Here is a 22954-nt window from a genome sequence, read left to right on the forward strand (position 1 = left end):
ACACTACTATGTGATTATATGTGCTAATTGTATGAAAGGAATTAAGTTGAAGAAATTCTAAGGACTTAAAGGCTTCAAGTCGAATTGTCTTCATTTTTGAAAAAGAATCAAGGAAGGGTTATGATTTAAATGATAAGATTATGTTTGACCGCGTCGCACGTATGATTCCCGAGCGGGGTTATGATCTTATCACGCTGCATGTATGATTATTTAGTGGGGTGAATAGATGCATCTATGGTTCGCGGCGTTCGACCCTCGGCAGTGCACATTTTACTTTTATGTTGGATCGCGCCGAACGTCCTCGATGGTATTTTTGTTTGAAAATAGAATTGGAGATCTTTATAGTTGTATGCTTCGTTGCTTTACATGCCACTTGTTTCAAATAAATAAAGTGCCTTGCCTTCTTAAATATGATGGAAGGATTCCTCGGTTATCATTCTTGTTTGAGGCTTGATTTTTATATCCACACACATTATGCTTTAAGAATTGGAACTTCATATTATTATATTGTTTGCCCTAGTAAGTGTCGGAGTTGACCCCTCGTCTCTACTTCTTCGAGGTTAGGCGAGATACTTACCGGATACATATTTTTATGTACTCACGCTACACTTCTGTACTTGATTGTACAGGCTTTGAGGCAGGTGCATCTGGCCATCTGTCCGCCGCACTCCTCAGCTTGAGACTTTCTGGCGAGCTGCCCCTTTGAGCCGTTATGCAGCAGCTGGAGTCTCTCTTATGTCTTTATTTTCCTGTCTATTTCTTTTCCAAACAGTAGGATAGTGAGGTTTTGTATATTCTACTAGATTGCCCTCACACTTGTGACACCATGTATTGGCACACACATTAGTAGACTTATGATTTTTGGTTTACTATCGTGATTTCAATTCGTATTTATTACTTCCATCTAATTATGCTTAATTTTCAAACTCCTAATTTCTTTATCATTAAGGAAAAGTTATCACGTACTAATTATTTAATCGAGGATTTACTAGTTGATTAGTGTTGGCTTGCCTAACAACAGTGTTTGGCGCCATCACGGCCCAATATGGAATTTGGGTCGTGACATTATTAATGAATGGCAGCTGGTGGTCAGCCACTAGTGCCTTTGAACCTTTGCCGTGAATCCCATAAATAAGCCCTTTTCCCATTAATTTTACTTTCACTTTCTTCTAATCTCCAAGTTTTTTATCTCTTAAGTTCTTCCTTTCTACAAAACCTTCAGGGTTCGCTGTTAATCCCCTCCCAAACTCCAAGTCCTATTATCTTCTTCTCTCTTCAAACTCATACCAAAATGGCAAAAACGTCAAAATCTGTTCTTCAAAAGAAAAACACTTCTTCATCATGGCGGGCAACAAAACACCAGTGGAACCGCACCCTGAGGAGTGTGTTCCCGGGGGGTGCATCCTTACTTTCGACTTTAAGATCGAGAAAACTCCGTCGGTCCCTGGTCGATGCGAGCCAATGTCGAGGTATACATGCTCGATAACTGGGAGTTTCCTTAAGCAGGTAAAGAAGGACTGCAACTGGGAAGGCAAAGAGGTGGTGATTCCATCCCCTGAAGAGGACATCACTACCCATGTGGAAGGGTTTCTTTGTGCTTACACTTACCCTTTCAAGCTGGGCCCCCTCGATCCCGTCATCATCAATTTTTACCGTAAATATCAGATAACCCTAGGTCAAATCCATCCCTCCTTTTGGCGGATTGCTATTCTGCTTCGATTTTTCGTGAGCAAAGTCTAGGGGATGCCTTTCACCCTCGACCACCTCATCAAGTTGTTCAACCCCCAACTCTATCGAGGCGGGTTAATAAAACTTTAGCATCGGGCCACCAAGGTGCTGTTCTCGAGCATAGATGAGGACAAGATCAAGGATTGATGGGCCGATTCGTTCGATTGAAGACTTCCAACCTAATCCCGGCTGAGAAGATGCCATTTCCTGAGAAATGGAATATGAAGCGTAAGTACAATCCCACTTTTAGCTTCCATTTATTTTTTGTTTCCTTCGTTTCTTCTTATCGATATACTTTTCCATGATGTAGCGGTTTCTTGGATGCATGGTGCAATTCCTAACCTCGAGAGCTGGATTCGGGACCTAGCCTCAACTTCTCCGTACGATGAGCACTCATGGCGCGATTTAGTAAGGGGCCGATGGGAGGCCAAAAATCATGGTAAGCCCCTTTTTCGCGTATTTGATGATTTTTGTTGAAATGTCTCTTTCATGATCACTTGATTTCCTTTCATACAGGCCTTGGAAAGGATGCTGTCATGAGGCCCCCGTCTGGTGAGGAGGAGACTTCGCCCCCAGCCTCGAAACCGGTGAAGGACAAGAAGAGGAAAAGGATCTCAACCTCCGAGGATCCAAAGCCCAAGAAAAATTTGGCTCGTAAGCCAAAGAAAGACACTATCACCTTACTTGCAGAGGTAGTTCAGCGTCTAAGAGAGGAAGAAGAAGAAAATAAAGACGACGACTCTTAGCTGGTGGCCCAAGTGAAGAGGAACACCGAGGCTCCAAAGGCCGCTAAGTCGGTGAGGGTTGAAGAGATTCCGTCTCGAACCGAGGGGGTCCTGGAAGAGGACCCGGGCAGAGTCCCCAGGTTGTCGGAGACTGATGATGCCTCTCGTCGAAATGAGCAAGTGAAGGGGCCGGCTCCGAGTCCTTACGAAAGGAAGAGAATGACCCAAGTGATTCACCTGGGGCAATAGTAATTGGAGACTCGCCGACTCTGCCTGCATTTTCTGAGGAGGCGATTTAGGAGGCCCAAGCTATGAGGACTCCCGATGTGGAAGGAGCTCACACAGGGGAGAATCCCTTCTGTGGTTACTTTACCGGGGTCGAAGACACTACCGACTTGAGTGAATCATCGAGTCTTTTCGATGAGGCTCAACGAATCCTGAGTCGGTAAGTCTCAACTCCCCTCATCAATATCACACTTGTATTAATTTCTTCTTGCCTAATCTACTTTCTTCTTTCTGCATTGGCCTTGGCACTCTATCAGGAGGCGTTTTCTAAATCCCAAGCAGAGCTGAGCCAATGCAAGGCCGATCTTCAAAAGCTCACGGAGGAGAGAAATGCCCTCAAACTTCTCAGCGGGCAAAAAGAAGAGGAGATCAAGGTCCTCCGAGCCGAATTGGCCATGGCTCACAAAGAACAGACCGACCTGGTTGAGCAGGTAATGAAAATCTTAGAAGCCTTTGGTATCATTTTGGGGACGATGGCTAACACCTCAATCTCACAGGTTCAGCAAAAGGCCGAGAGGATCAAACAGCTCCGTGAGGAGGGTAACATGATGAAGGCGGAGACCTTGGGGCGGAAGAAAAACATGGACCGCCTTGCCTCAGAGAAAGAGGCTTCTCGAGCCCAATTGTTAGCGGCCAAAAGTCAGCTCCAAGGTGTGAAAGAGAAAAGCTCAGCTCAGGCCAAGAAAATATAGGAGCTCGAGGCTCGATTGGCCACAGAACTTGCAAAAGCTAAATCTGAGGCAGAAAAGGTGAAGGCTGACGCGGAGGAGATTGTGGCCGTCTACCGATCCAATGCTGAAGCTGCTCAAGCCCAAGCAAAAGAATCTGCCGAGGCTGCTCAAACTCGAGCTCTCTAGATTGCCGAGCTCGCCCAGTGCCAATCTCGGAGGGAGACCCTCGAAGAGATCCATGCTCGATGTTACGATCTTAGTGATGAGATAAGGAAGGCCAAATAGCTTGAAGACGATGCTAAGGCATTGGCCTCCACCGACGATAACGATGATGACGGGAGCAAGAGCGGGTCCAAGAGTAGGGAGGACCCTGGTGAAGAGGAAGCTGCCCCCGAGAATATTTAGGAATGTTAGGATTTTTCCTTTTGATCTTTTGTGTATGACCCTGATCAGTCCTTGTAAATATCTTTATATATAAAAAGACCTCTTTTCTCTCCGACTTGTTTTCATTTCAATTTCTGCCTCGCGTTTCATTCATGCCTTATGAAAATTTCGTTCTCAAGTTTGAAGCTTAGGCAATTTGATCGAGGTCTGGCTAGTGTAGTCTTTACAAGCAAGTGACTAACTGATCGAACTCGAAGTAGGATGACCCTTAGGTTTTAGTTGAGCGAGGATGACTTCTCGAACTCAAATAATAAAAATGGCCCTTAGGCTCTTGAATCAGGCCGATATGGCCTCAAAAGAATGGCTTTTTTTCCCTTTTTGGCTTAAAAAAGTTAATCATATAAAAATTTGTATGCCTTAGTATGAAATAAGGTTGTCCGGGAGTTTGAACAATCCAGTACCCCTTAGGGTTTTTGAGGGTTGATGTTATCGAAACTCTTTATAATTTTGCTGAGGGTAGCCTTTTTAATCGGTTTTGTGAAGGTATTAGAAGGCCTGTTTTATTACGGAATTCGGACATCTCCGAACCGTGTAAGTTTGGCCGTAGACTTTAACTTGGGATTTGCCTCTTGGGCATGTTTCCCGATTATACTTCAAATTTGTTCGAAGCGTCAGATCCCGAGTGGGGTGGCCGTGGCCTATAAAAACGAGGGTTGCCTTTTTAAGCTCTTATGATATCGAGACTTTAGTAATTTGATTACGTCAATTTTTTGGATGGCAGTCCCCGAGTATGGGGTGAGTTGTTGAATTTCAGTTGTGATTGGCCCTTAAGCATGTTTTCACAATAGACCAAGAGTATGAAATTGTAAAGTAAAAATTTTCTCTAAGGCATGGAATATTTGGTAAGGAAAAATATTTCTCCCAATAGATTACACATGCGTACATGTTTGCCTTTAGGGCTCGAGTAATCTACATTGGTACGGTTCATTTGACCGTTTGGCATTTACAAAATTTTACCTATCGAGATCCCGTTGACAAGAAGTATCTTCCTTGTAACGAAGTTGACACCGAGGGTAATGCCCCCAGTATTCGAGGTTGATTGTAAAGAAGCCTCGGATACTATTGAATTTCTCTAAGTTAGCGCGAACAATGATTTCCTCATTAAAAACCTCACCGAAAAACTCATTTGGGACAAAAACCGGTCCAAGAAAAAAAGAGTGCAACGCGTGCTTTCATACCTACGGGCTTTGTGATGAATAATCCTTCGATGTCTTCGATTGAACACCTGCAGTTGGTTAGTATAAAATATAAATGAAAATGGAGAAGATCGTTCCTTAGCAGTAATATCGTTTGAGGAGTGGTATGTTCCAATTGTTTGGTTATTGCTCGCCATCCATCGTGCCAAGTTTGTAGGATCGTTTTCCAATGATATTGAGGACCTGATATTGTCCCTCCCAGTTCGGCCCAAGTTTTCCTTTGTTAGGGTCTCGAGTATTGAGGGTGACTTTTCTCAGAACTAAGTCCCCAATTTTAAAGTGTCAAAGATTGGCTCTTCGGTTGTAATACCTCTCGATCCGCTGTTTCTGTGTGGCCATTCGAACGAGGGCCGCTTCCCGTCTTTCATCTAGAAATTTGAGGCTCGTATTCATAGCCTCGTGCTTTGACTCTTTCGTTGCATATCAAAACCTGAAGCTAGGTTCCCCAACTTCAACCGGGATTAGAGCTTCGACACCGTAGACTAAGAGAACGGTGTTTCGCCCGTTCTAGATTTCGACGTTGTTCGATACGCCCAAAGGACCTCGGGCAATATTTCTCTCCATTTTCCTTTAAGTTCGTTCAATCTTTTCTTTAGATTTTAGATGACGGTTTTGTTTGTCAATTTGGCCTGTTCGTTCCCACTAGGATGATACGGCGTTGACATGATCCTTTTTATTTTGTGGTCTTCGAAAAACTTTGTCATTTTGCTGCCGACAAATTGCTTTCCATTGTTGCATACGATCTCGGTAGGCATTCCGAATCGGCATATAATGTGGTCCCAGATGAAGTCTATGACTTCTTTTTCTCTGACTTTCTCGAAGTCCTATGCTTTAACCCACTTAGAGAATTAGTTAGTCATAAACAAAATGAATTTGGCTTTACCTGGGCCGATAGTAGAGGGCCGACGATATCCATCCCCCATTTCATGAACGACCATGGGGATAGGACTGAGTGGAGTTGCTCTCCGGACTGGTGGATCATCAGCGCATACCTTTGACATTTGTCGCACTTTCGAAGTAATTCTTTAGTGTACTTTTCCATATCAGCCCAATAGTATCCTGCTTTGATGACTTTGTGAACCAATGACTCGGCACCGGAATGATTTCCGCAGGTCCCCTCGTGAATTTCCCTTAGAACGTAGTCGATGTCTCCTGGTCCCAAACATTTTGCTAACGATCCATCGAACGTTCTCCTATACAGTGTTCCATCCTCGACCAATGTGAACCGTGCGGCCTTCGTGCGTAGAGTCCTCGATTATTTAGGAACCGATGGAAGCTTCCCGTTCTTTAGGTATTCGATATACTTATTCCTCCAATCCCAGGTTAGACTTGTGAAGTTTATTTCGGCGTGTCCTTCTTCAATTACTGACCTCGAAAGTTGTACAACAATCCCCGAGCTAAGTTCACCGTCTCGATCGACGACCCCAAATTTGCAAGGGCATCAGCCTCGCTATTTTGTTCTCGAGGTACGTGTTGTAGGGTCCATTCTTTAAATCGATGTAGAGACACTTGTAGTTTGTCCAAGTACCTCTGTATTCGATCTTCTCGAACCTCGAAAGTTCTGTTTACTTGATTTACCACAAGTTGGGAGTCGCATTTGGCCTCGATGACCTCCGCTCCCAAGCTCTTAGCTAGCTCGAGACCTGCAATTATGGCCTCATACTCGGCCTCATTGTTAGTTAATTTTGAAGTTTTGATGGACTGTCTAATTGTATTACATATGGGTGGCTTCAAAATGATTCCTAGCCCGGACCCCTTCACGTTTGAAGCGCCGTCTGTGAAGAGGGTCCACACCCCCGATGATATCCCCAATTTTAATAATAGTTCCTTTTTTACCTCGGGTACGAGGGCTGGCGTGAAGTTGGCTACGAAGCCTGCCAAGATTTGAGACTTGATGGCCATTCGGGGTTGATACTCGATAATGTACCCGCTGATCTCGATGGCCCTTGAGGAATATCGACCCCTCCAACGATCATATTAATCACATGTTGCGTCTCTCCCTACTCGTTCTGCCTGTTCGAATCCCTGTTTTTGAAGTGATTCTTGGCACGATCACTTAAGAATTATCGAAGTTGGCCCTCGTTGAATAAACGAGCTACCTCCTCCCTCAGATGTCTGCAGCCTTCGGTTTTGTGTCCATGGGTACCATGGTATTTGCATATTTGATTAGGGTTCCTTTGAGCTGGATCGATCTGTAGGGGCCTGGGCCATCTAGTATCCTTGATTCGTCGAATGGCTGACACAATACCCGATACATCGATGCTAAAGTTGTATTCTGATAGTCGTGGTGCTTTTGTGGGCTCGACACATTTATCGAAGCCACTTTTACTCATGATCTCTCGGGAGCTTTGTCCTCAATCATTCCTTTGATCGTTTCGAGCTTGATTACGTCTTGGGCAGCTATTTTTACGATCTACATTGTATGGTTGGTACCGATCTCTGTTCGATTAGGGTTCTCTGTCGATGTCCCTTTGAATTCTCCCGACGGGCCTATCTGAGTAAATGAAAATGAAAGGGGTTCCCAATTGATCATCCTCGACCCTGATCTTCGACTGGTATCGATTATGTACATCGGCCCAGATCATAACTGGATATTTAATTAAATTCTGCTTTAGTAGTCGTGATGCTATCGAACTTCATTCGTTCAAACCTTGAGTGAAGGCTTGAACAGCCAAATCATCTGTGACCGGGGGTAGGTCCATACGTTCCATCGAAACCGAGATACGAATTCCCTTAATATTTTCTTGTCCTTTTGTCTCACTTTGAAAAGGTCCGACTTCCTAGTCGCAACCTTTATTGCTCTAGCGTGTGCCTTTACGAAAGAATCTGCAAGCATGGCAAAGGAATCGATGGAATCGATCGGAAAATTGTGGTACCATATCATCTCCCCTTTCGATAAAGTTTCTCCAAAAAATTTCAATAGAACGAATTCAATCTTTTCATCCTCTAAGTCATTCCCCTTTATTGCGTATGTATAAAAAGTGACATGCTCATTAGGGTCGGTGGTTCCATTGTATTTGGGAATTTCTGGCATGCGGAATTTCTTCGGGATGGGCTTCGGAGCCGCACTTGGAGGGAAAGGCTTCTACACGAACTCCTTCGAATCCAAAGCCTTTAGAATCGGCGGTGCCCCCGATATTTGGTTAACCCGGGAGAGTGTACGTTTCTACCTTTTTGTCATTAGCCTCGATTTTCTTTTCACCTGATTCAATCCGTTTAGTGAGCTCCTCGAGTATTTTCATAATGGTAGGGTTAGTCCTCGATTCATTGGCGTTCGGTTTCTCCGGTACAGGTTCGGTTCTATGAACAACTTCTTGTGATGTTTCGAGCTCAATTCTGCTTGGTGCTCGATTCTGATTTTGGAGTTGTGCTATCACAGCTTGTTGACTCTGCAACATCTTGAATATCATTCGAAGGCTAATTCTGCCTTCTTCACCGCTCTATGTGTCGTGATCGGCTGCTCGAGCATCTATGCGGATGCTATTTTCAGGGTCGATGCCCAAATTCCCATTAATGGCAATGTGGGAGCTGACATCGACTGTGTCTATGGTCGGCGATCCGCCGGGGTTGACTGGAGGTACTCTGTTTCCCGGGGAGGCTATGTTTTCGTTCTCGCCATTAAGACCAAGGCCGTTGTCTGTGTGAGTGGGTGCTACTTGAGAGTTTGACATGTTGATTCCTGAAATCAAAGACACTTACGAGAACATGCGTAAAGTAGTGTGTGTTATGATAATTAGTATCAGGCAATCACTATTATCCTTAGCCCTACGGTGGGCGCCAAATTGTTTACCCTAAAAATTGGATAACAATTAAACTTATAATGTGGTTTTAAGGACACGTGATTTCGCCTAATACCAATTGATGAATATGTGGATTAGCAGTAGAAGTTAACAATGAGATAAAGCAAACCAGTGTTGAAACGCAATTCAGCCCTCGAGCTAGACCGCCCTCGAACTGGTCGGTCCCAAAGTAGTTAAGAAATAAGCAAGCAGATGAACAAGAGTATAAGCTAGAGAGTAATTCTATATTGCTTTGATATGTGTGAACAATGTGTGCTACAAATGATTAGAACCCCCCTTTATATAGTAGAGGAATTCTACTTATGGTATAACTCTAATTACAGAAGGAAGTCCCATGATTAGCTAATTAATCCTTCCTGATTTGATCCGTTCCGAAATTGACGCCATGATCTTCGACCAGTCGCGGATATCACACATTTCTGTTATTGTGCTCTCTCCGATTTTGCTTGATGTCTGTCTCGTTTGGTCTCGATCGCCACTGGCCTCGATCTCGATAGGTACCTCGATTCCCAAATTCGGTGCCCTGTCCCCGTGCTTTGGTCTGATCTACTACGAGACCGACCTTCGATGCGACTTCCTGATTTCGGTCAAATAGTAAAATCGGGTGGGCCCAATTTTAACCGTATACACTTATGCTGCAGAATTAAGTAGTAGCTAAGAAGTCTATATCCTCTTCCTCTAAGAAACTTGCTTCAAATCATATGACAAATCTTTAACTACTCTTTATAAAGGTAAAATCGCATATACTTACTGTATACATATATTATATTTTCTTATTCGTGATGCTTCATTACCTCTTTAAAATCCATCGATCTGTCCTTAAATCTGTTCTTGGAGCCTTGACACATCCTAGCTGGTGTGTTGCTATGAAAGAAGAAACGGAGGCTATAATTAGATGCTAACAGTACTTGGGATATGATGTTCTTGCCCACAAATAAGAAAGCAATTGGTTTGCAAATGTGTTGAATTTGCCGGAACAGTGCAGCACGTGCGTGAAAATGCATGTGAATCAATTAATGAAGAGGCTGTTTTTATATCCGGAAAACAACACTTGTTATAAATATATTATATTATGGATGTTCATTTAGTACTCTGTTGTAAATAAGCTTCCTGAAGAAGCTTATCCATATGGGACTCCGCCGTAAATATGTTTATCTATTTAGTAATATATTGGAAATAAGCCTCCTGAAGAAGCTTATCACTTCGGTACCCGGTTATGGATAAACATTACCCCCGGTAGAAGATTATCCATACCGGGTATAATAAGCTTATGCTTTCGATACTCCGTTATGGATAAACATTACCCCTAGTAGAAGATTATCTATACTTGCAGTACAATGAGCTTATCCTTTCAGTACTCCGTTATGGATAAACATTATTCTCAGTAGAAGATTAACCATATCTGGTATAGTATCATCTTTCACAGCAGCTTGCAGTAGCAGCTTACACAGCAGCTTCCTTTCTTCTATAAATAGAAGAGATTTCAGTTCATTATGTACATCAGTTTGAATTCGAATAATATTTCAGTTTCTCTCTATACTTGTCTTCACTTTACAGTCTTTATTTCATAACACGTTATCAGCACGAGACTCTTCCATCTCGAGCAAATACTTTGAAAGTATCTGAGGTACGAACTTTCTTTTACTATATAATGTCAAATCTTTCTAAACATGAATTTGTAGCCCTGGATATATCGGGCAAAAGCTACATGTCTTGGGTGCTTGATGCTAAAATTCATCTTGATGCGACGGGTCTGGCAGACACCATCAAAGACAAAAATCAGGCATCAAACCAAGATCAAGCCAAAGAAATGATATTCCTACGCCATCACCTTGATGAGGGCCTGAAAATGGAATATCTTACTGTTAGAGATCCAGTCATACTGTGGAATAATTTGAAAGATAGATACGACCACCTGAAGATGGTCGTTCTTCCACAGGCACGATATGATTGGACTCATCTAAGGCTACAAGAATTTAAATCTGTCAGTGAGGATAATTCTGCTATGTTCAGAATTATTTCACAATTGAAATTATGTGGTGATAATATTACTCATTATGATATGTTGGAGAAAACTTTCACCACTTTTCATGCCTCGAATATGCTCCTGCAGCAGCAATATCGAGAGATGGGATTCAAAAAGTATTCTGAACTTATCTCACATCTTCTTGTAGCCGAGCAACATAATGGGCTATTAATAAAAAACCATGAAAGCCAACCTACTGGTTCTTGTCCATTCCCTGAAGTGAATGAGACGAACTTCCACCAAGCTAAACGTGGAAGAGGTCATGGCCGTGGTCGGGGAAGAAACTCTAATCATGGTAATAATAATGCACCAAAGAACCCTCCTCACCACCAGCAGTGGAAAAGGAAGGAACAAAAGCATGAAGCGGTGCAAGCACCAAATGCAGAAAATGCATGCTACAGATGTGGAGGAAAAGGGCACTGGTCACGTACCTGTCGTATGCCAAAGCACCTGGTTAAGCTTTATCAAGCCTCCCTGAAGAAGATAGAGAAAAATGCTGAAGCAAATTTTATTTCTGAAGATAATTTAGACTTCATGCATTTGGATGTAGCTGATTACTTTGCACTCCCAGAAGGAGAAACAAGTCATGTAATCGGTAGTGAATCTGTAGAAATGTAAATATTTTAATTTTTGTTGTTTGTAATAGATAGTATGGTTATGTAATTGTTGTACATAAATAAAAGTTATGCTTTGATAATGTTTACTGTAATATATTTTATTTATGTCATTTTGAAGAATATGGATAATCCTCAAATTATGTTTGGATCAAAGACAAATCATGAAGATATTTGTGTTATTGATAGTGGAACAACTCATGCCATATTCAAGGATTTGAAATATTTTTCTTATTTGCATAAGGAAAAAGCAAATGTTTCAACAATTTCTGGTAATATAAGTCTGATTGAAGGCTCCGGAAGAGCCATTATATTTCGAGTGGGCATCCATTAAAGAACCTGAGGATTCTTACAAACAACGAATTTTCTTGTGATGCTTGTTATCAAGGCAAAATGATCACTAGACCATCACCAATGAAGGTTTGCATTGAATCCCCTGCCTTTTTAGAGCGTATACATGGGGATATATGTGGACCTATTCACCCACCAAGTGGGTTGTTTAGATATTTTATGGTCCTAATAGATGTATCTTCAAGATGGTCTCATGTGTGACTACTATCATCTCGCAACATGGCGTTTGCAAAACTATTAGCCCAAATAATTCGATTAAGGGCACAATTCCCAAATTATCCTATAAAGGCTATTCGCCTTGATAATGCTGGAGAATTCTCATCTCAAGCTTTTGATGATTATTGTCTATCAATTGGGATAAAAGTTGAACATCCTATAGCTTATGTTCATACTCAAAATGGCCTTGCAGAGTCATTTATTAAACACCTGCAATTGATAGCAAGACCACTACTTATGAAAACAAAATTGCCCACTACTGTTTGTGGCCATGCTATCTTGCATGCAGCATCACTTATCCGTCTCAGACCGACACATTATAATAAATATTCTCCGTCACAATTAGTTTTTGGTCATGAACCAAATATTACCCATCTACGAATTTTCGGATGTGCTGTATATGTGCCAGTAGCACCACCACAGCGCAGTAAGATGGGACCACAGAGAAGGATGGGAATATATGTTGGGTTTGAATCACCCTCTATTATTCGCTATCTTGAACCATTGATAGGAGATTTATTTACTGCTCGATTTGCAGATCGTCGGTTTGATGAAACAAATTTCCCACAATTAGGGGGAGAGAAAAAGGAAATCAAAAGAGAAATTGTGTGGAAAGTTTCATCATTATCTCACTTTGATCCACGTACCCCTATATGTAATCAGGAGGTCCAGAAGATCATCCATTTACAGAATATAGCAAATCAAATGCCAAACGCATTTACTGATTTGAAAAGAATAACTAAGTCACATATCCCCGCAGAGAATGTGCCTATCCGAATTGATGTCCCAGTAGGACCATATACTAGCATGAGAGCTAATAAACCTAAAGCACGCCTGAAGCGTGGTAGGCATTTGGGTTCTAAGGATCGAAATCCTCGAAAAAGAAAATCGACAAATGATCAAAACGATACTATGAAGGGATCTCCTAAAGAGACCCAAAATCTGATTAGTTTTGAGATTCCTGAAGAAATCAATGAACCCGAAGCTCATGTGAGTGAGGAACTTTTAATAAGTTCGACCGGTGATGGGATTAATTTAAATCGATCTGAAATAGTGGTGGATAATATTTTTGCATATAATGTTGCACTTAATATTATGCAAGATAGTGAGGATCTTGAACCTCGATCTGTCGAAAAATGTCGACAAAGATCTGATTGGCCAAAATGGCAAGAGGCAATTCAATTGGAATTGAAGTCACTTGCTAAAAGAGAGGTATTTGGACCAGTAGTCCAAACACCTGCTGGTATAAAATCAGTTGGTCGTAAATGGGTTTTTGTGCGAAAAAGGAATGATAAAAATGAAGTTGAAAGATACAAAGCTCGCCTTGTTGCACAAGGATTCTCACAACGACCTGGAGTCGATTTTGATGAAACATATTCACCTGTTATGGATGTCATAACATTTCGATATCTCATCAGTTTAGCACTACATGAAAAGCTTGAAATACATCTAATGGATGTAGTTACAGCTTATCTGTATGGTTCACTTGATAATGAAATTTATATGAAAATCCCTGAAGGATTTAAAATGCCTGAAGCGAATTCAAAATCTTATGAAATGTATTCAATTAGACTACAAAGATCTTTGTACGGTTTAAAGCAATCTGGGCGCATGTGGTATAATCGCCTTAGTGAATATTTGTTGAAAGAAGGTTACATAAATGATGTTATTTGTCCATGTATTTTTATAAAGAAAATGGCATCACAATTTGTTATACTTGCTGTTTATGTTGATGACATAAATCTTGTTGGAACTCCAGAAGAGCTCCAAAAGGCAATTGAATATCTTAAGAAAGAATTTGAGATGAAAGATCTTGGAAAGACAAAACTTTGTCTTGGTCTGCAAATTGAACATTTAGTAGACGGAATCTTTATCCATCAATCTACATATACAGAAAGGATCTTAAAATGCTTTTACATGGACAAAGAGCACACATTGAGTACACCAATGGTTGTTTGATCACTTGAAGTGAATAAGGATTTGTTCCGACCTCCAGAAGAGGATGAGGAACTCCTTGGTTCCGAAGTACCCTATCTCAGTGCAATTGGTGCACTAATGTATCTTGCTAATGCTACAAGGCCTGACATAGCATTTTCTGTTAATTTACTAGCAAGATACAGTTCTTCTCCCACACGAAGACATTGGAACGGGATTAAGCATATATTGCGATATTTAAAGGGAACTTTTGATATGGGTTTGTTTTATGCTAACAAAGATAGTGCAGATCTTATTGGTTATGCAAATGCAGGTTATTTATCTGATCCCCATAAAGCTCGATCTCAAACAGGGTACGTGTTTACATATGGAGGTACTGTCATATCATGGCGCTCCATAAAGCAATCTATTGTTGCTACTTCTTTAAATCATGCTGAGATAATAGCTATTCATGAAGCAAGTAGGGAATGCGTATGGTTTAGATCAATAATTCATTTTATTCGAGAAAAATGTGGTTTGGAATGTGAGAAAAGACCCACAATTTTATACGAAGACAATGCTGCATGCATAGCCCAATTGAAGGGAGGATTTATAAAAGGAGATAGAACGAAGCACATTTCACCAAAATTATTCTACACACACGACCTTCAGAAAAATGATGACATTGATGTGCAACAAATCCGTTCAAGTGATAATCCAGCAGATTTATTCACTAAATCTTTGCCAACTTCAACTTTTGAGAAGATGGTATACAAGATTGGAATGCGGAGACTCAAATATTTGAAACAAGGTTTTCATCAGGGGGAGTAAAATATGCGAGGCACTCTTTTTTTCTTACTAAGGTTTTTTCCCATGGGGTTTTCCTTATAAGGTTTTTAATGAGGCACCTAGCAATGCCTATTACTAAATATGCGTACTCTTTTTCCTTCACTAGGATTTTTTTCCACGTGATTTTTCCTAGTAAGGTTTTAATGAGGCACATTATCTTTTAATGAACATCCAAGGGGGAGTGTTATAAATATATTATATTATGGATGTTCATTTAGAACTCCGTTGTAAATAAGCTTCCTGAAGATGCTTATCCATATGGGACTCCGCCGTAAATATGTTTATCTATTTAGTACTCTATTGGAAATAAGCCTCCTGAAGAAGCTTATCACTTCGGTATTCGGTTATGGATAAACATTACCCCCGGTAGAAGATTATCCATACCGGGTATAATAAGCTTATCCTTTCGATACTCCGTTATGGATAAACATTACCTCTAGTAGAAGATTATCTATACCTGGTACAATGAGCTTATACTTTCAGTACTCCGTTATGGATAAACATTATTCTCAATAGAAGATTATCCATATCTGGTATAGTATCATCTTACACAGCAGCTTGCAGTAGCAGCTTACACAGCAGCTTCCTTTCTTCTATAAATAGAAGAGATTTCAGTTCATTATGCACATCAGTTTGAATTCGAATAATATATCAGTTTCTCTCTATACTTGTCTTTACTTTACAGTCTTTATGTCATAACAACACCCAATTAATAATGATGGCAAAAAACACCCATATTTCAATTTATGTATAATCATGCATAATAACTTACATTTGTTATTATCACTTTTAACCCGTGCCAGAAACTATTTATATTCGATTGCTGAAAAAGTGTATAAAATTTGTATAATTTATGTATATAACAAACAGAATGTATATATATATAAAAAAATACATTTTTTGACTATTATTTTTAGAGCGGCTATACAATGTCATTTTTTCTATTTCTTTCTGGGTTAACAGCCCATTCTGCAGTGGGTAATGTATGGACTCAACCTATAGTTGACCCATTACCATCATGGGATCTTTACACAAATAACCGACTGAATTCACTGTTACTTTTTCTAGTCAATATACATAGAGTATATAATAATTAGGGAAAAAAGCCAAATATACCCCTTTACTTTAGACTATTGTCTACATTTAACCTCTATTATACTATCCGGCCAAATTTATCCCTACCGTTATACTGTCTGGCCAAATTTACCCCTACCATCAGCACACTTTTAAAAATTTCCCCTTGATCTGTTAGGTAATCTAAATCTCCCAATTTCCTTTTATTTAAATCACTTGTTGTTCTTCTTGCTCCACTATTTTCAGAAATTACTATTGATGTACTAGACTATACAAATTATTCATGGATATTTTTAATTACCAATGCACCCACTTCTCTTCTGGTGATAGTGTGTTTGGAATTGGTTTAAAATTTATTTATTTTTTAACCATATACACACTGTAGAATTCAGTGGGTCTAAATATTGTGTATTATATGCAGCTGCTCATCATGTATGTACATGTATATTTGAATATTTTTTGTTATTGTCTGGTTAGTGTAAATGTAATAGCCCGGCCGGTCGTCTCGAGAGTTATAGCCCCGTTGTGACGACCCGACCCGTCGTCTCATGAAAACCACTCCGTTTCCCCCATTTCCTGCATCGTTATGCTTCATTATCAGTGTCTCGTGTGAACGAGTTGAATTGGGTTGATTTTTGGAAGGAAATGAGACACTTAGTCTCTTTTAAGAAGGCTTAAGTTGGAAAAGTCAATCGGACGTTGACTTTTGTGTTAGAGGGCTCGGATTTGAATTCCGAAGATTTGGTTAGCTTCGGGGGATGATTTGTGACATAGGAGTGTGATCAAAAGTGATTTTGGAGGTCCAGGGTAGAATTAGGCTTGAATTGGCAAAGTTAGGATTTTGGCGAATTCCGGTCGATAGGTGAGATTTTGATCCGAGTGTCGGAATGGAATTCCGGGAGTTGCAGTAGCTTCGTTAGGTGATTTGGGATGTGTGTGCAAAATTTCAAGTCATTCGGAGGTGTTCTGGTTGGGTTTTCTTTATCGAATTCGTGTTTCGGAAGTTTTGGAAGAACTTAGGCTTGAATTCGATGAGAAATGATGGTTTTAGTGTTGTTTGAGGTGTTTTGATGATTGGAGCAAGTTTGAATGAGGTATTGGATCATGTTTGTGTTTTTGGTTGAGGTCCCGGGGGCCTCGGGGTGATTTCAGATGGCTAACGGGATGAAATTGGAGTTGAGGAATTGCAGGTTTTAGCTGGTACCTGATATTCTCGCTTCTGCGGAAATGGACCGCAGAAGCGGTTCCGCAGAAGCGTGAGGAGGGTTGCAAAAGCGGCTTATGGCCTGGTAGGGTAGTTTCGCAGAAGCGGAACCTTTTCCGCTTAAGCTAGTCCGCAGAAGCGGACAGGCGAACGCAGAAGCGATTTTTGAGCTGGAGAGTTAGTTCCGCAGAAGCGGACATTATGTCGCAGAAGCGGCCTTTGATTTTTAAATGAAATTCCGCAGAAGCGGAAAATGACCACAGAAGCGGTAGTCGCAGAAGCGACAAAGCCACCGCAGAAGCGGAAACAACTGATCAGAAAGGAGTTTTAATTCCTTCGCGAAATTTCAAAAGAGTTCATATTTTCACTTCGGACTTGGGGTGTTCTTGAGCGATTTTGAAGAGGAAATTCAAGGACTTCGATCAGGTAAGAATTCTTGGACTTAGAACACAATTTTATCATGCAAATACATGAAATTACACTGAAAACTCAAGGAATTAAGGTCAAAAATGGTGGTTTAGGGCTTGAAACCTAAGAGAACAAAAATGAGAATTTGAAGGGTCATTTGGACTCCGATTTTAGTAAATTTGATATGTATAGACTCGTGGCGAGACGAGGAATTTGGTGATGTGAATTTTGTAATTTTTCGAGACGTGGGCCCAGGGCTCGGGTTTTGCCAACTTCGTGATTTTCGATGTTTTTCGAGTCTTTACGATTGGGTTATATTCCCTTAGCATATTGTGACGTATTCGTTGTGGTTTTGGTCAGATTCGACGCACGAAGAGGTGAATTCAAAAGGCAAGGGCATAGCAAGCTAGGACCTTGGCCGGCTTGAGGTTAGTAATAAATGTAAATGCTGTGTTGAGGATTTGAAACCCCGAATTTGCATAACGTAGTGCTATGTGAGGTGACTTGCACGCCGGATAACGGGCGTGGGGTAGAGCACCGTCAAGGATTGTGACTTGGTCCGTCCCGCTTAATAAAATTGATACCTAATTGATTGTAGATTTGTAATATCCTTATAAAAATGGATTAATTGTCATAATTGGGCTTCGTGCCAACTACTTGAATCCTTCTAGGGATTATTTAATGGTTTCTTACCATATTTATAAATATTAAACTCAGTCATGGTATTTAATACCGTGTTTGAAATCTCAGCTATTTTCTTAAATTAGAAATTAAGTTAATATTTTTAAATGAAGTTAGGGTTGAATATTTTTATACTATTGTGTGATTTTCGGACTGAGTATGGGATCGGGTTGCACGCCGCAGCAGTATTATAATGATATTGATATGAGGCCAAGGGCCTGTTTGATGCCACGAGATGGCTTATCATTGCGCTTGGGCCGTAAGGGGCCCCTCCCGGAGTCTGTACACCCCCAGTGAGCGCTGTCGACGTTAAATAAATGGAGCGGGCTGCACGGCCGCAGCGGGGTACTGGAGGTACCGGTTTATGTGTTGCATTGCATATTTAATTGTCATTTATTTCTTCATCTGTTCTGATGTTTATTCTAACTGCATTGCTGCTTAATGGTATTTTTAGCTTTACTTTGTGTCTATTTAGGATTTCTTATCCTCAGACCTTATTTATAGTTTATTACGTTTCTGAGTTGGAAGTACTCACAATACTCCCTGCACCTTGTGTGCAGATCCAGGTACACCAAAGGGTGAGTGAGGGCTTGTTAGCTGAGCAGCAATTATCTGGGAGTGTCGAGGTAGCTGCATGGCGTTCGCAGCCTTGATCTCTCCCTTCTATCTTTTATTATTTTATTCCTATTATTTTCCTAGTCGGACTTGTAATAGGTGAATAATCTGCTTCTAGAGGCTCATGTTCGTGACACCAGATTCTGTGGGCTATTTAGTATTTTATTTTGGGGTTTTCGAATGTTAGAGATTATATCAGAATTTTCGCACTAAATTGGTATTATAGTAGTGAACATTTATTTATTTATTTAGATTATTTGGCTAAGGTTGCGTAAATGGTCGGGCTTGCCTAGCAATGTGTTGGGCGCCATCACGTCCGGGGTTTGGGTCGTGACAAGGTGGTATCAGAGCCTAGGTTACTTGGTCTCGCGAATCATGAGCCGGTTTAGTAGAGTCTCGCGGATCGGTACAGAGACGTCTGTACTTATCCTCGAGAGGCTGCAGAACCTTTAGGAAAACTTCACATTCTTGAATTCTTATCGTGCGTCCTTGATTCAGCTTGAAAAGAAACTCTTGAAATTCCTTCCACGTGTTCGTACGCGCGCGTGAGCGCTCAATATCAGATGTGCCTAAATAGCTTGTGATTCCCTGATCGAGGGGTGAGACGTGATCTTTGTGAGTTGATGTCGGGCCAGTTGGGTGGACTTGAGGCCGGATTTTGCTTATGGCTTGAGCACCAAGATGCTGATTATGTGAGCTGTGTTTTTGAACTTATACGTTCGGTATTGTCCCCATTAGCGGGAATGACGGTTTGGTAGCTATGTGATGAGTATGTTAGTACCGCGAGAGGTATCTATATGACTCGGAAGTGACGAGGAAGGCCTGCCGGATGATAGATAAACTATTAAGTGAATGATCTCCGTTGGGATTGGATGTGTAACCCCGAGTTATGGGAGTGTGAAGAATCTTTTCAAGACTCCTAGATGGGAGTGAAGTAAGTTGCATGTTACGGTATGAGCTCAGACTCAGGAAGACGAAGTAACTGTGGAATGTGTATAATGGTGGAAGACATAGAGAAATGTTATATTGAGGCGAAAACAGGTGGGTTATCTCCTGCGGAGTGCTCTAAAGTGGTGTGATCCTTATGTGTATGTTAGGATATCTCATTTACAAGTGAAGAAAATGTGTTGAAATCTAAATTGGTCGCTTAGGGAGTGGGTGTAGCTGTCGCGAATGTGAAGGTGAGAATTGCAGAAGAGTTAAATTCTAACTGATCTATGATTTCACAAACTTATAAAGGATTTGAGATAATCTCACGATGATATCATGACAGCAATAGAGTACATGCGTAGGATTTATTGAGTGCGTTTTGATCTATGGCTTCGAGCCAAGTTGGGGAGTTAGCTATTGATTAAGTTTATTGCACGGCTAGGTGCTATGTTCGTTCCAGTTTGAGGCGCGTTGGTGAGATAGTTGTGGCTTGCGGAGATTGGGGTCGAGGATGGCTGTGAAGGAATTTATTTTTATTTTCAAAGGTTATACGGTACCTCGTATGTGTGTGAGAATCACAGAATGTCTTAAGTTGCTGCTAGTAAAGGGCGCTTGGTGCATAGAGTAGGAAAAATGCTTGCTCGTATTATGACGAGGTCATATCTTGCGGTGTTAGAGGGTTAATGAGGCACGGGTGGTTTTATTCATTGGACCAGCCTAAATGCAGTTAAATGGAGTAAATGACTCTCGAGAATGGTACTAATGTGGTCGAGATTCTGCATGTGTCAATTGGGTATCTGGAATTTGTATATGCGATTAGAACTGAGTCTCCATTAGGAGAGGTCAAGACGTGCAATTTTTCTATACCAATTATGGGCTTCTATGTGGCACTATCAGGAAGGTGCAAGTAATGGTTCGGAATTCGTAGAATGTTCTAGGATGTTTTGATTTACGATGTAGCAGTTGGAAGGTACGAAGTGGTTCGCAGGATGTGAGACAGCATGGTCTCGTGATTCAAAGTCATTCGGGATGAGTGCAGATGGATGGAGTTATATGTTGAATGCAGTTACCATTATTCCTAAGGAATCAGGGTAAGTCGAAAGAAGATGGATTGGTTAGCCATATATCTGATGGCATATTGGTGGTAGAGATTAATTCCTTCAGCATGATCAAGTTATGCGTGTGATTTGTGGCGGTTCAGGGAGGCCTGTCGTCCATCTTAAATGATGCTATTCAGGAGTATTCCAATGTTATGGGCCTGTTACATGTAGGCGGATCCCGAAAGAGTCATGGTGGGTTGGATCACTACTTAGAGATTTGCATATTCTACGGTTATGAGAATTCACCTGTGTGTTGCTATGGTCTCCTGAAGTGAGTTAAGTGGAGAGTTTTATATAATGAAGTATTAATCTAATAATGGTTCCGAAGCTGTGGTGAAGAGCGTGTCCTACCGTATGTTGACATGTTGGGTGCAATGAGTGGTATGGAATTTGAAGTGAAGATAGAGGTAACAACTCGGTATGGACAAGGATGTCACGAGCCCGGATGAGCAGGGCAGAAGCCTCAACGTTTAAGGTAAATCGGTATTGTCTTCAGTGTCACCTGAGAACGGTGTTTTGTGAAAAGTCTTGCACCCTGGTTAATGATTTTTTATCGCTTTTCAGTGTTAGTGCGGTCGGTGGTCTGGGGATACGACCCGGTCATTCGTTGGTAGGTTGTGGTAGAGGTCCCATAGGAAGATTTTGTAAGTATGGCAGTTAGTCACTTGATTGATTGAAGACTTGAACCAAGTATGAAGGTTGTGATAATATCATTGAATTGAGAAAATATGCCCGGAGGGCACACAGTCTATTGAGCTGTGGACTACAGATGATTTCTCCGACTATGATGGATGCTCTTATGTGTTACGAGCGAAAGATGAGTTGTTAGGGATCCTTGAAAGGTAATTAACCTAGTTCAGTGCGATCAGAATCGGCTTGAGGTCGGTGGATGGATTCAAATGTGAATATAGGCTCTATGTCGGGCCAAACGGGTTCAATTCAGTGATGTGCTCCTTATGGAGGAGGAGTCAGGGTGTTATTTCGTTGTCAGATATGTTATGCAGTGATACACTGCGCCGGGTGAGTTGTGAGACGGTTTGAGAAAATGCTTATAGGTTGAGGAATTCGCGTAGAAATGATGTTTATAAGCAAAATGGCTCTCGAGATTCAGATTGCATATCGCACCTCAGTTGAGCTTGAGTTTTGGTAGCTTATAGCGCTATATGTCCCCTTAGGGACAGTATTGTGCACTTAGCGTGCTTGTGACCGAAATTCGGTGTTTTATATTAATGAGCAATTTAGCTCGATGTTCACCTCTTTAGGTGAGTGTTAGGTGTGGATCGGGTGGCACGCCGCCATGAGTGTGTTAGTTGGATCGGGTTGCGCGCCGCAACAGTGTGATATTGAGTATAGTTTTCTATATGCTAGTCTTGTATGCCTGGTTTCCTATTTTTCTAAAGAAAGCACATATTAGTGCGTGAGTTAGGCAGTTCCTTCTAGAGTTCGTCTTCCCTTTTGTATCGCATTTTAATCGGCAGCCTATCAGCACTTTGTGGCGTCATATGAGACTTTTGGTTATGTACGGGGTGGCTTATTGCCTAAGCGGTTCGTATTGGATGAGGTCACGCATTGGGACGAAGTTATGTGGAGGTATGATACTACGAGAAAATTCAATTTTAGTATGTTGGAAGGATAATATCGAGCTTCAATTCAGAAATTTGATGTAGTATTTGCCAAAGGAGAAGTGGTTTCATGAATGGTTGATCAGAGAAATGGTTACGGTTTATTGCGTGTTTCATTTATCGTTGGCAGTATATGAAAGTGTTGGAATAAGACCTTAGTTGATAAGAGGTTTTCTACCGGTATTCGAAAGTTGTGGGCAACTGCTGTGAATAGAAGTTATCGTTCGAGTGCTTGGGTTATGTAGTATATCATATGATTGCACCTGAGGTTGCAGGTATGGGTTGTTACAGCTGGTTCGGGCTAATTCTGAGTATAGATGTGAGGTTCTGATCTTGTGTATGATTTCGAAAAGTGCAATGTGGTTCAATGGTGTATGGACTAGAAGGACTGTAAAATTTCAGCTGTGTTGTGTTATCGGACCAATGCAAGATAGGGTGACGCGGGCTCACCCCGGGTATATGCTTGGTAAGGTCATTCAGCTATTGGTTGGCTTCTAGGAC

At 41.2% G+C, this 22954-nt stretch overlaps 1 protein-coding gene across 1 annotated transcript; it reads left to right on the forward strand.

The window, feature by feature from the left end:
• On the forward strand, positions 10501–11493 carry LOC109229938. Its single transcript, XM_019395479.1, has one exon. The coding sequence runs from the start codon at positions 10501–10503 to the stop codon at positions 11491–11493; it is 993 nt and encodes a 330-aa protein (XP_019251024.1).

Source organism: Nicotiana attenuata, chromosome 7 (genome assembly GCF_001879085.1).
Source record: "Nicotiana attenuata strain UT chromosome 7, NIATTr2, whole genome shotgun sequence".
Classification (NCBI taxonomy): Eukaryota; Viridiplantae; Streptophyta; class Magnoliopsida; order Solanales; family Solanaceae; genus Nicotiana; species Nicotiana attenuata.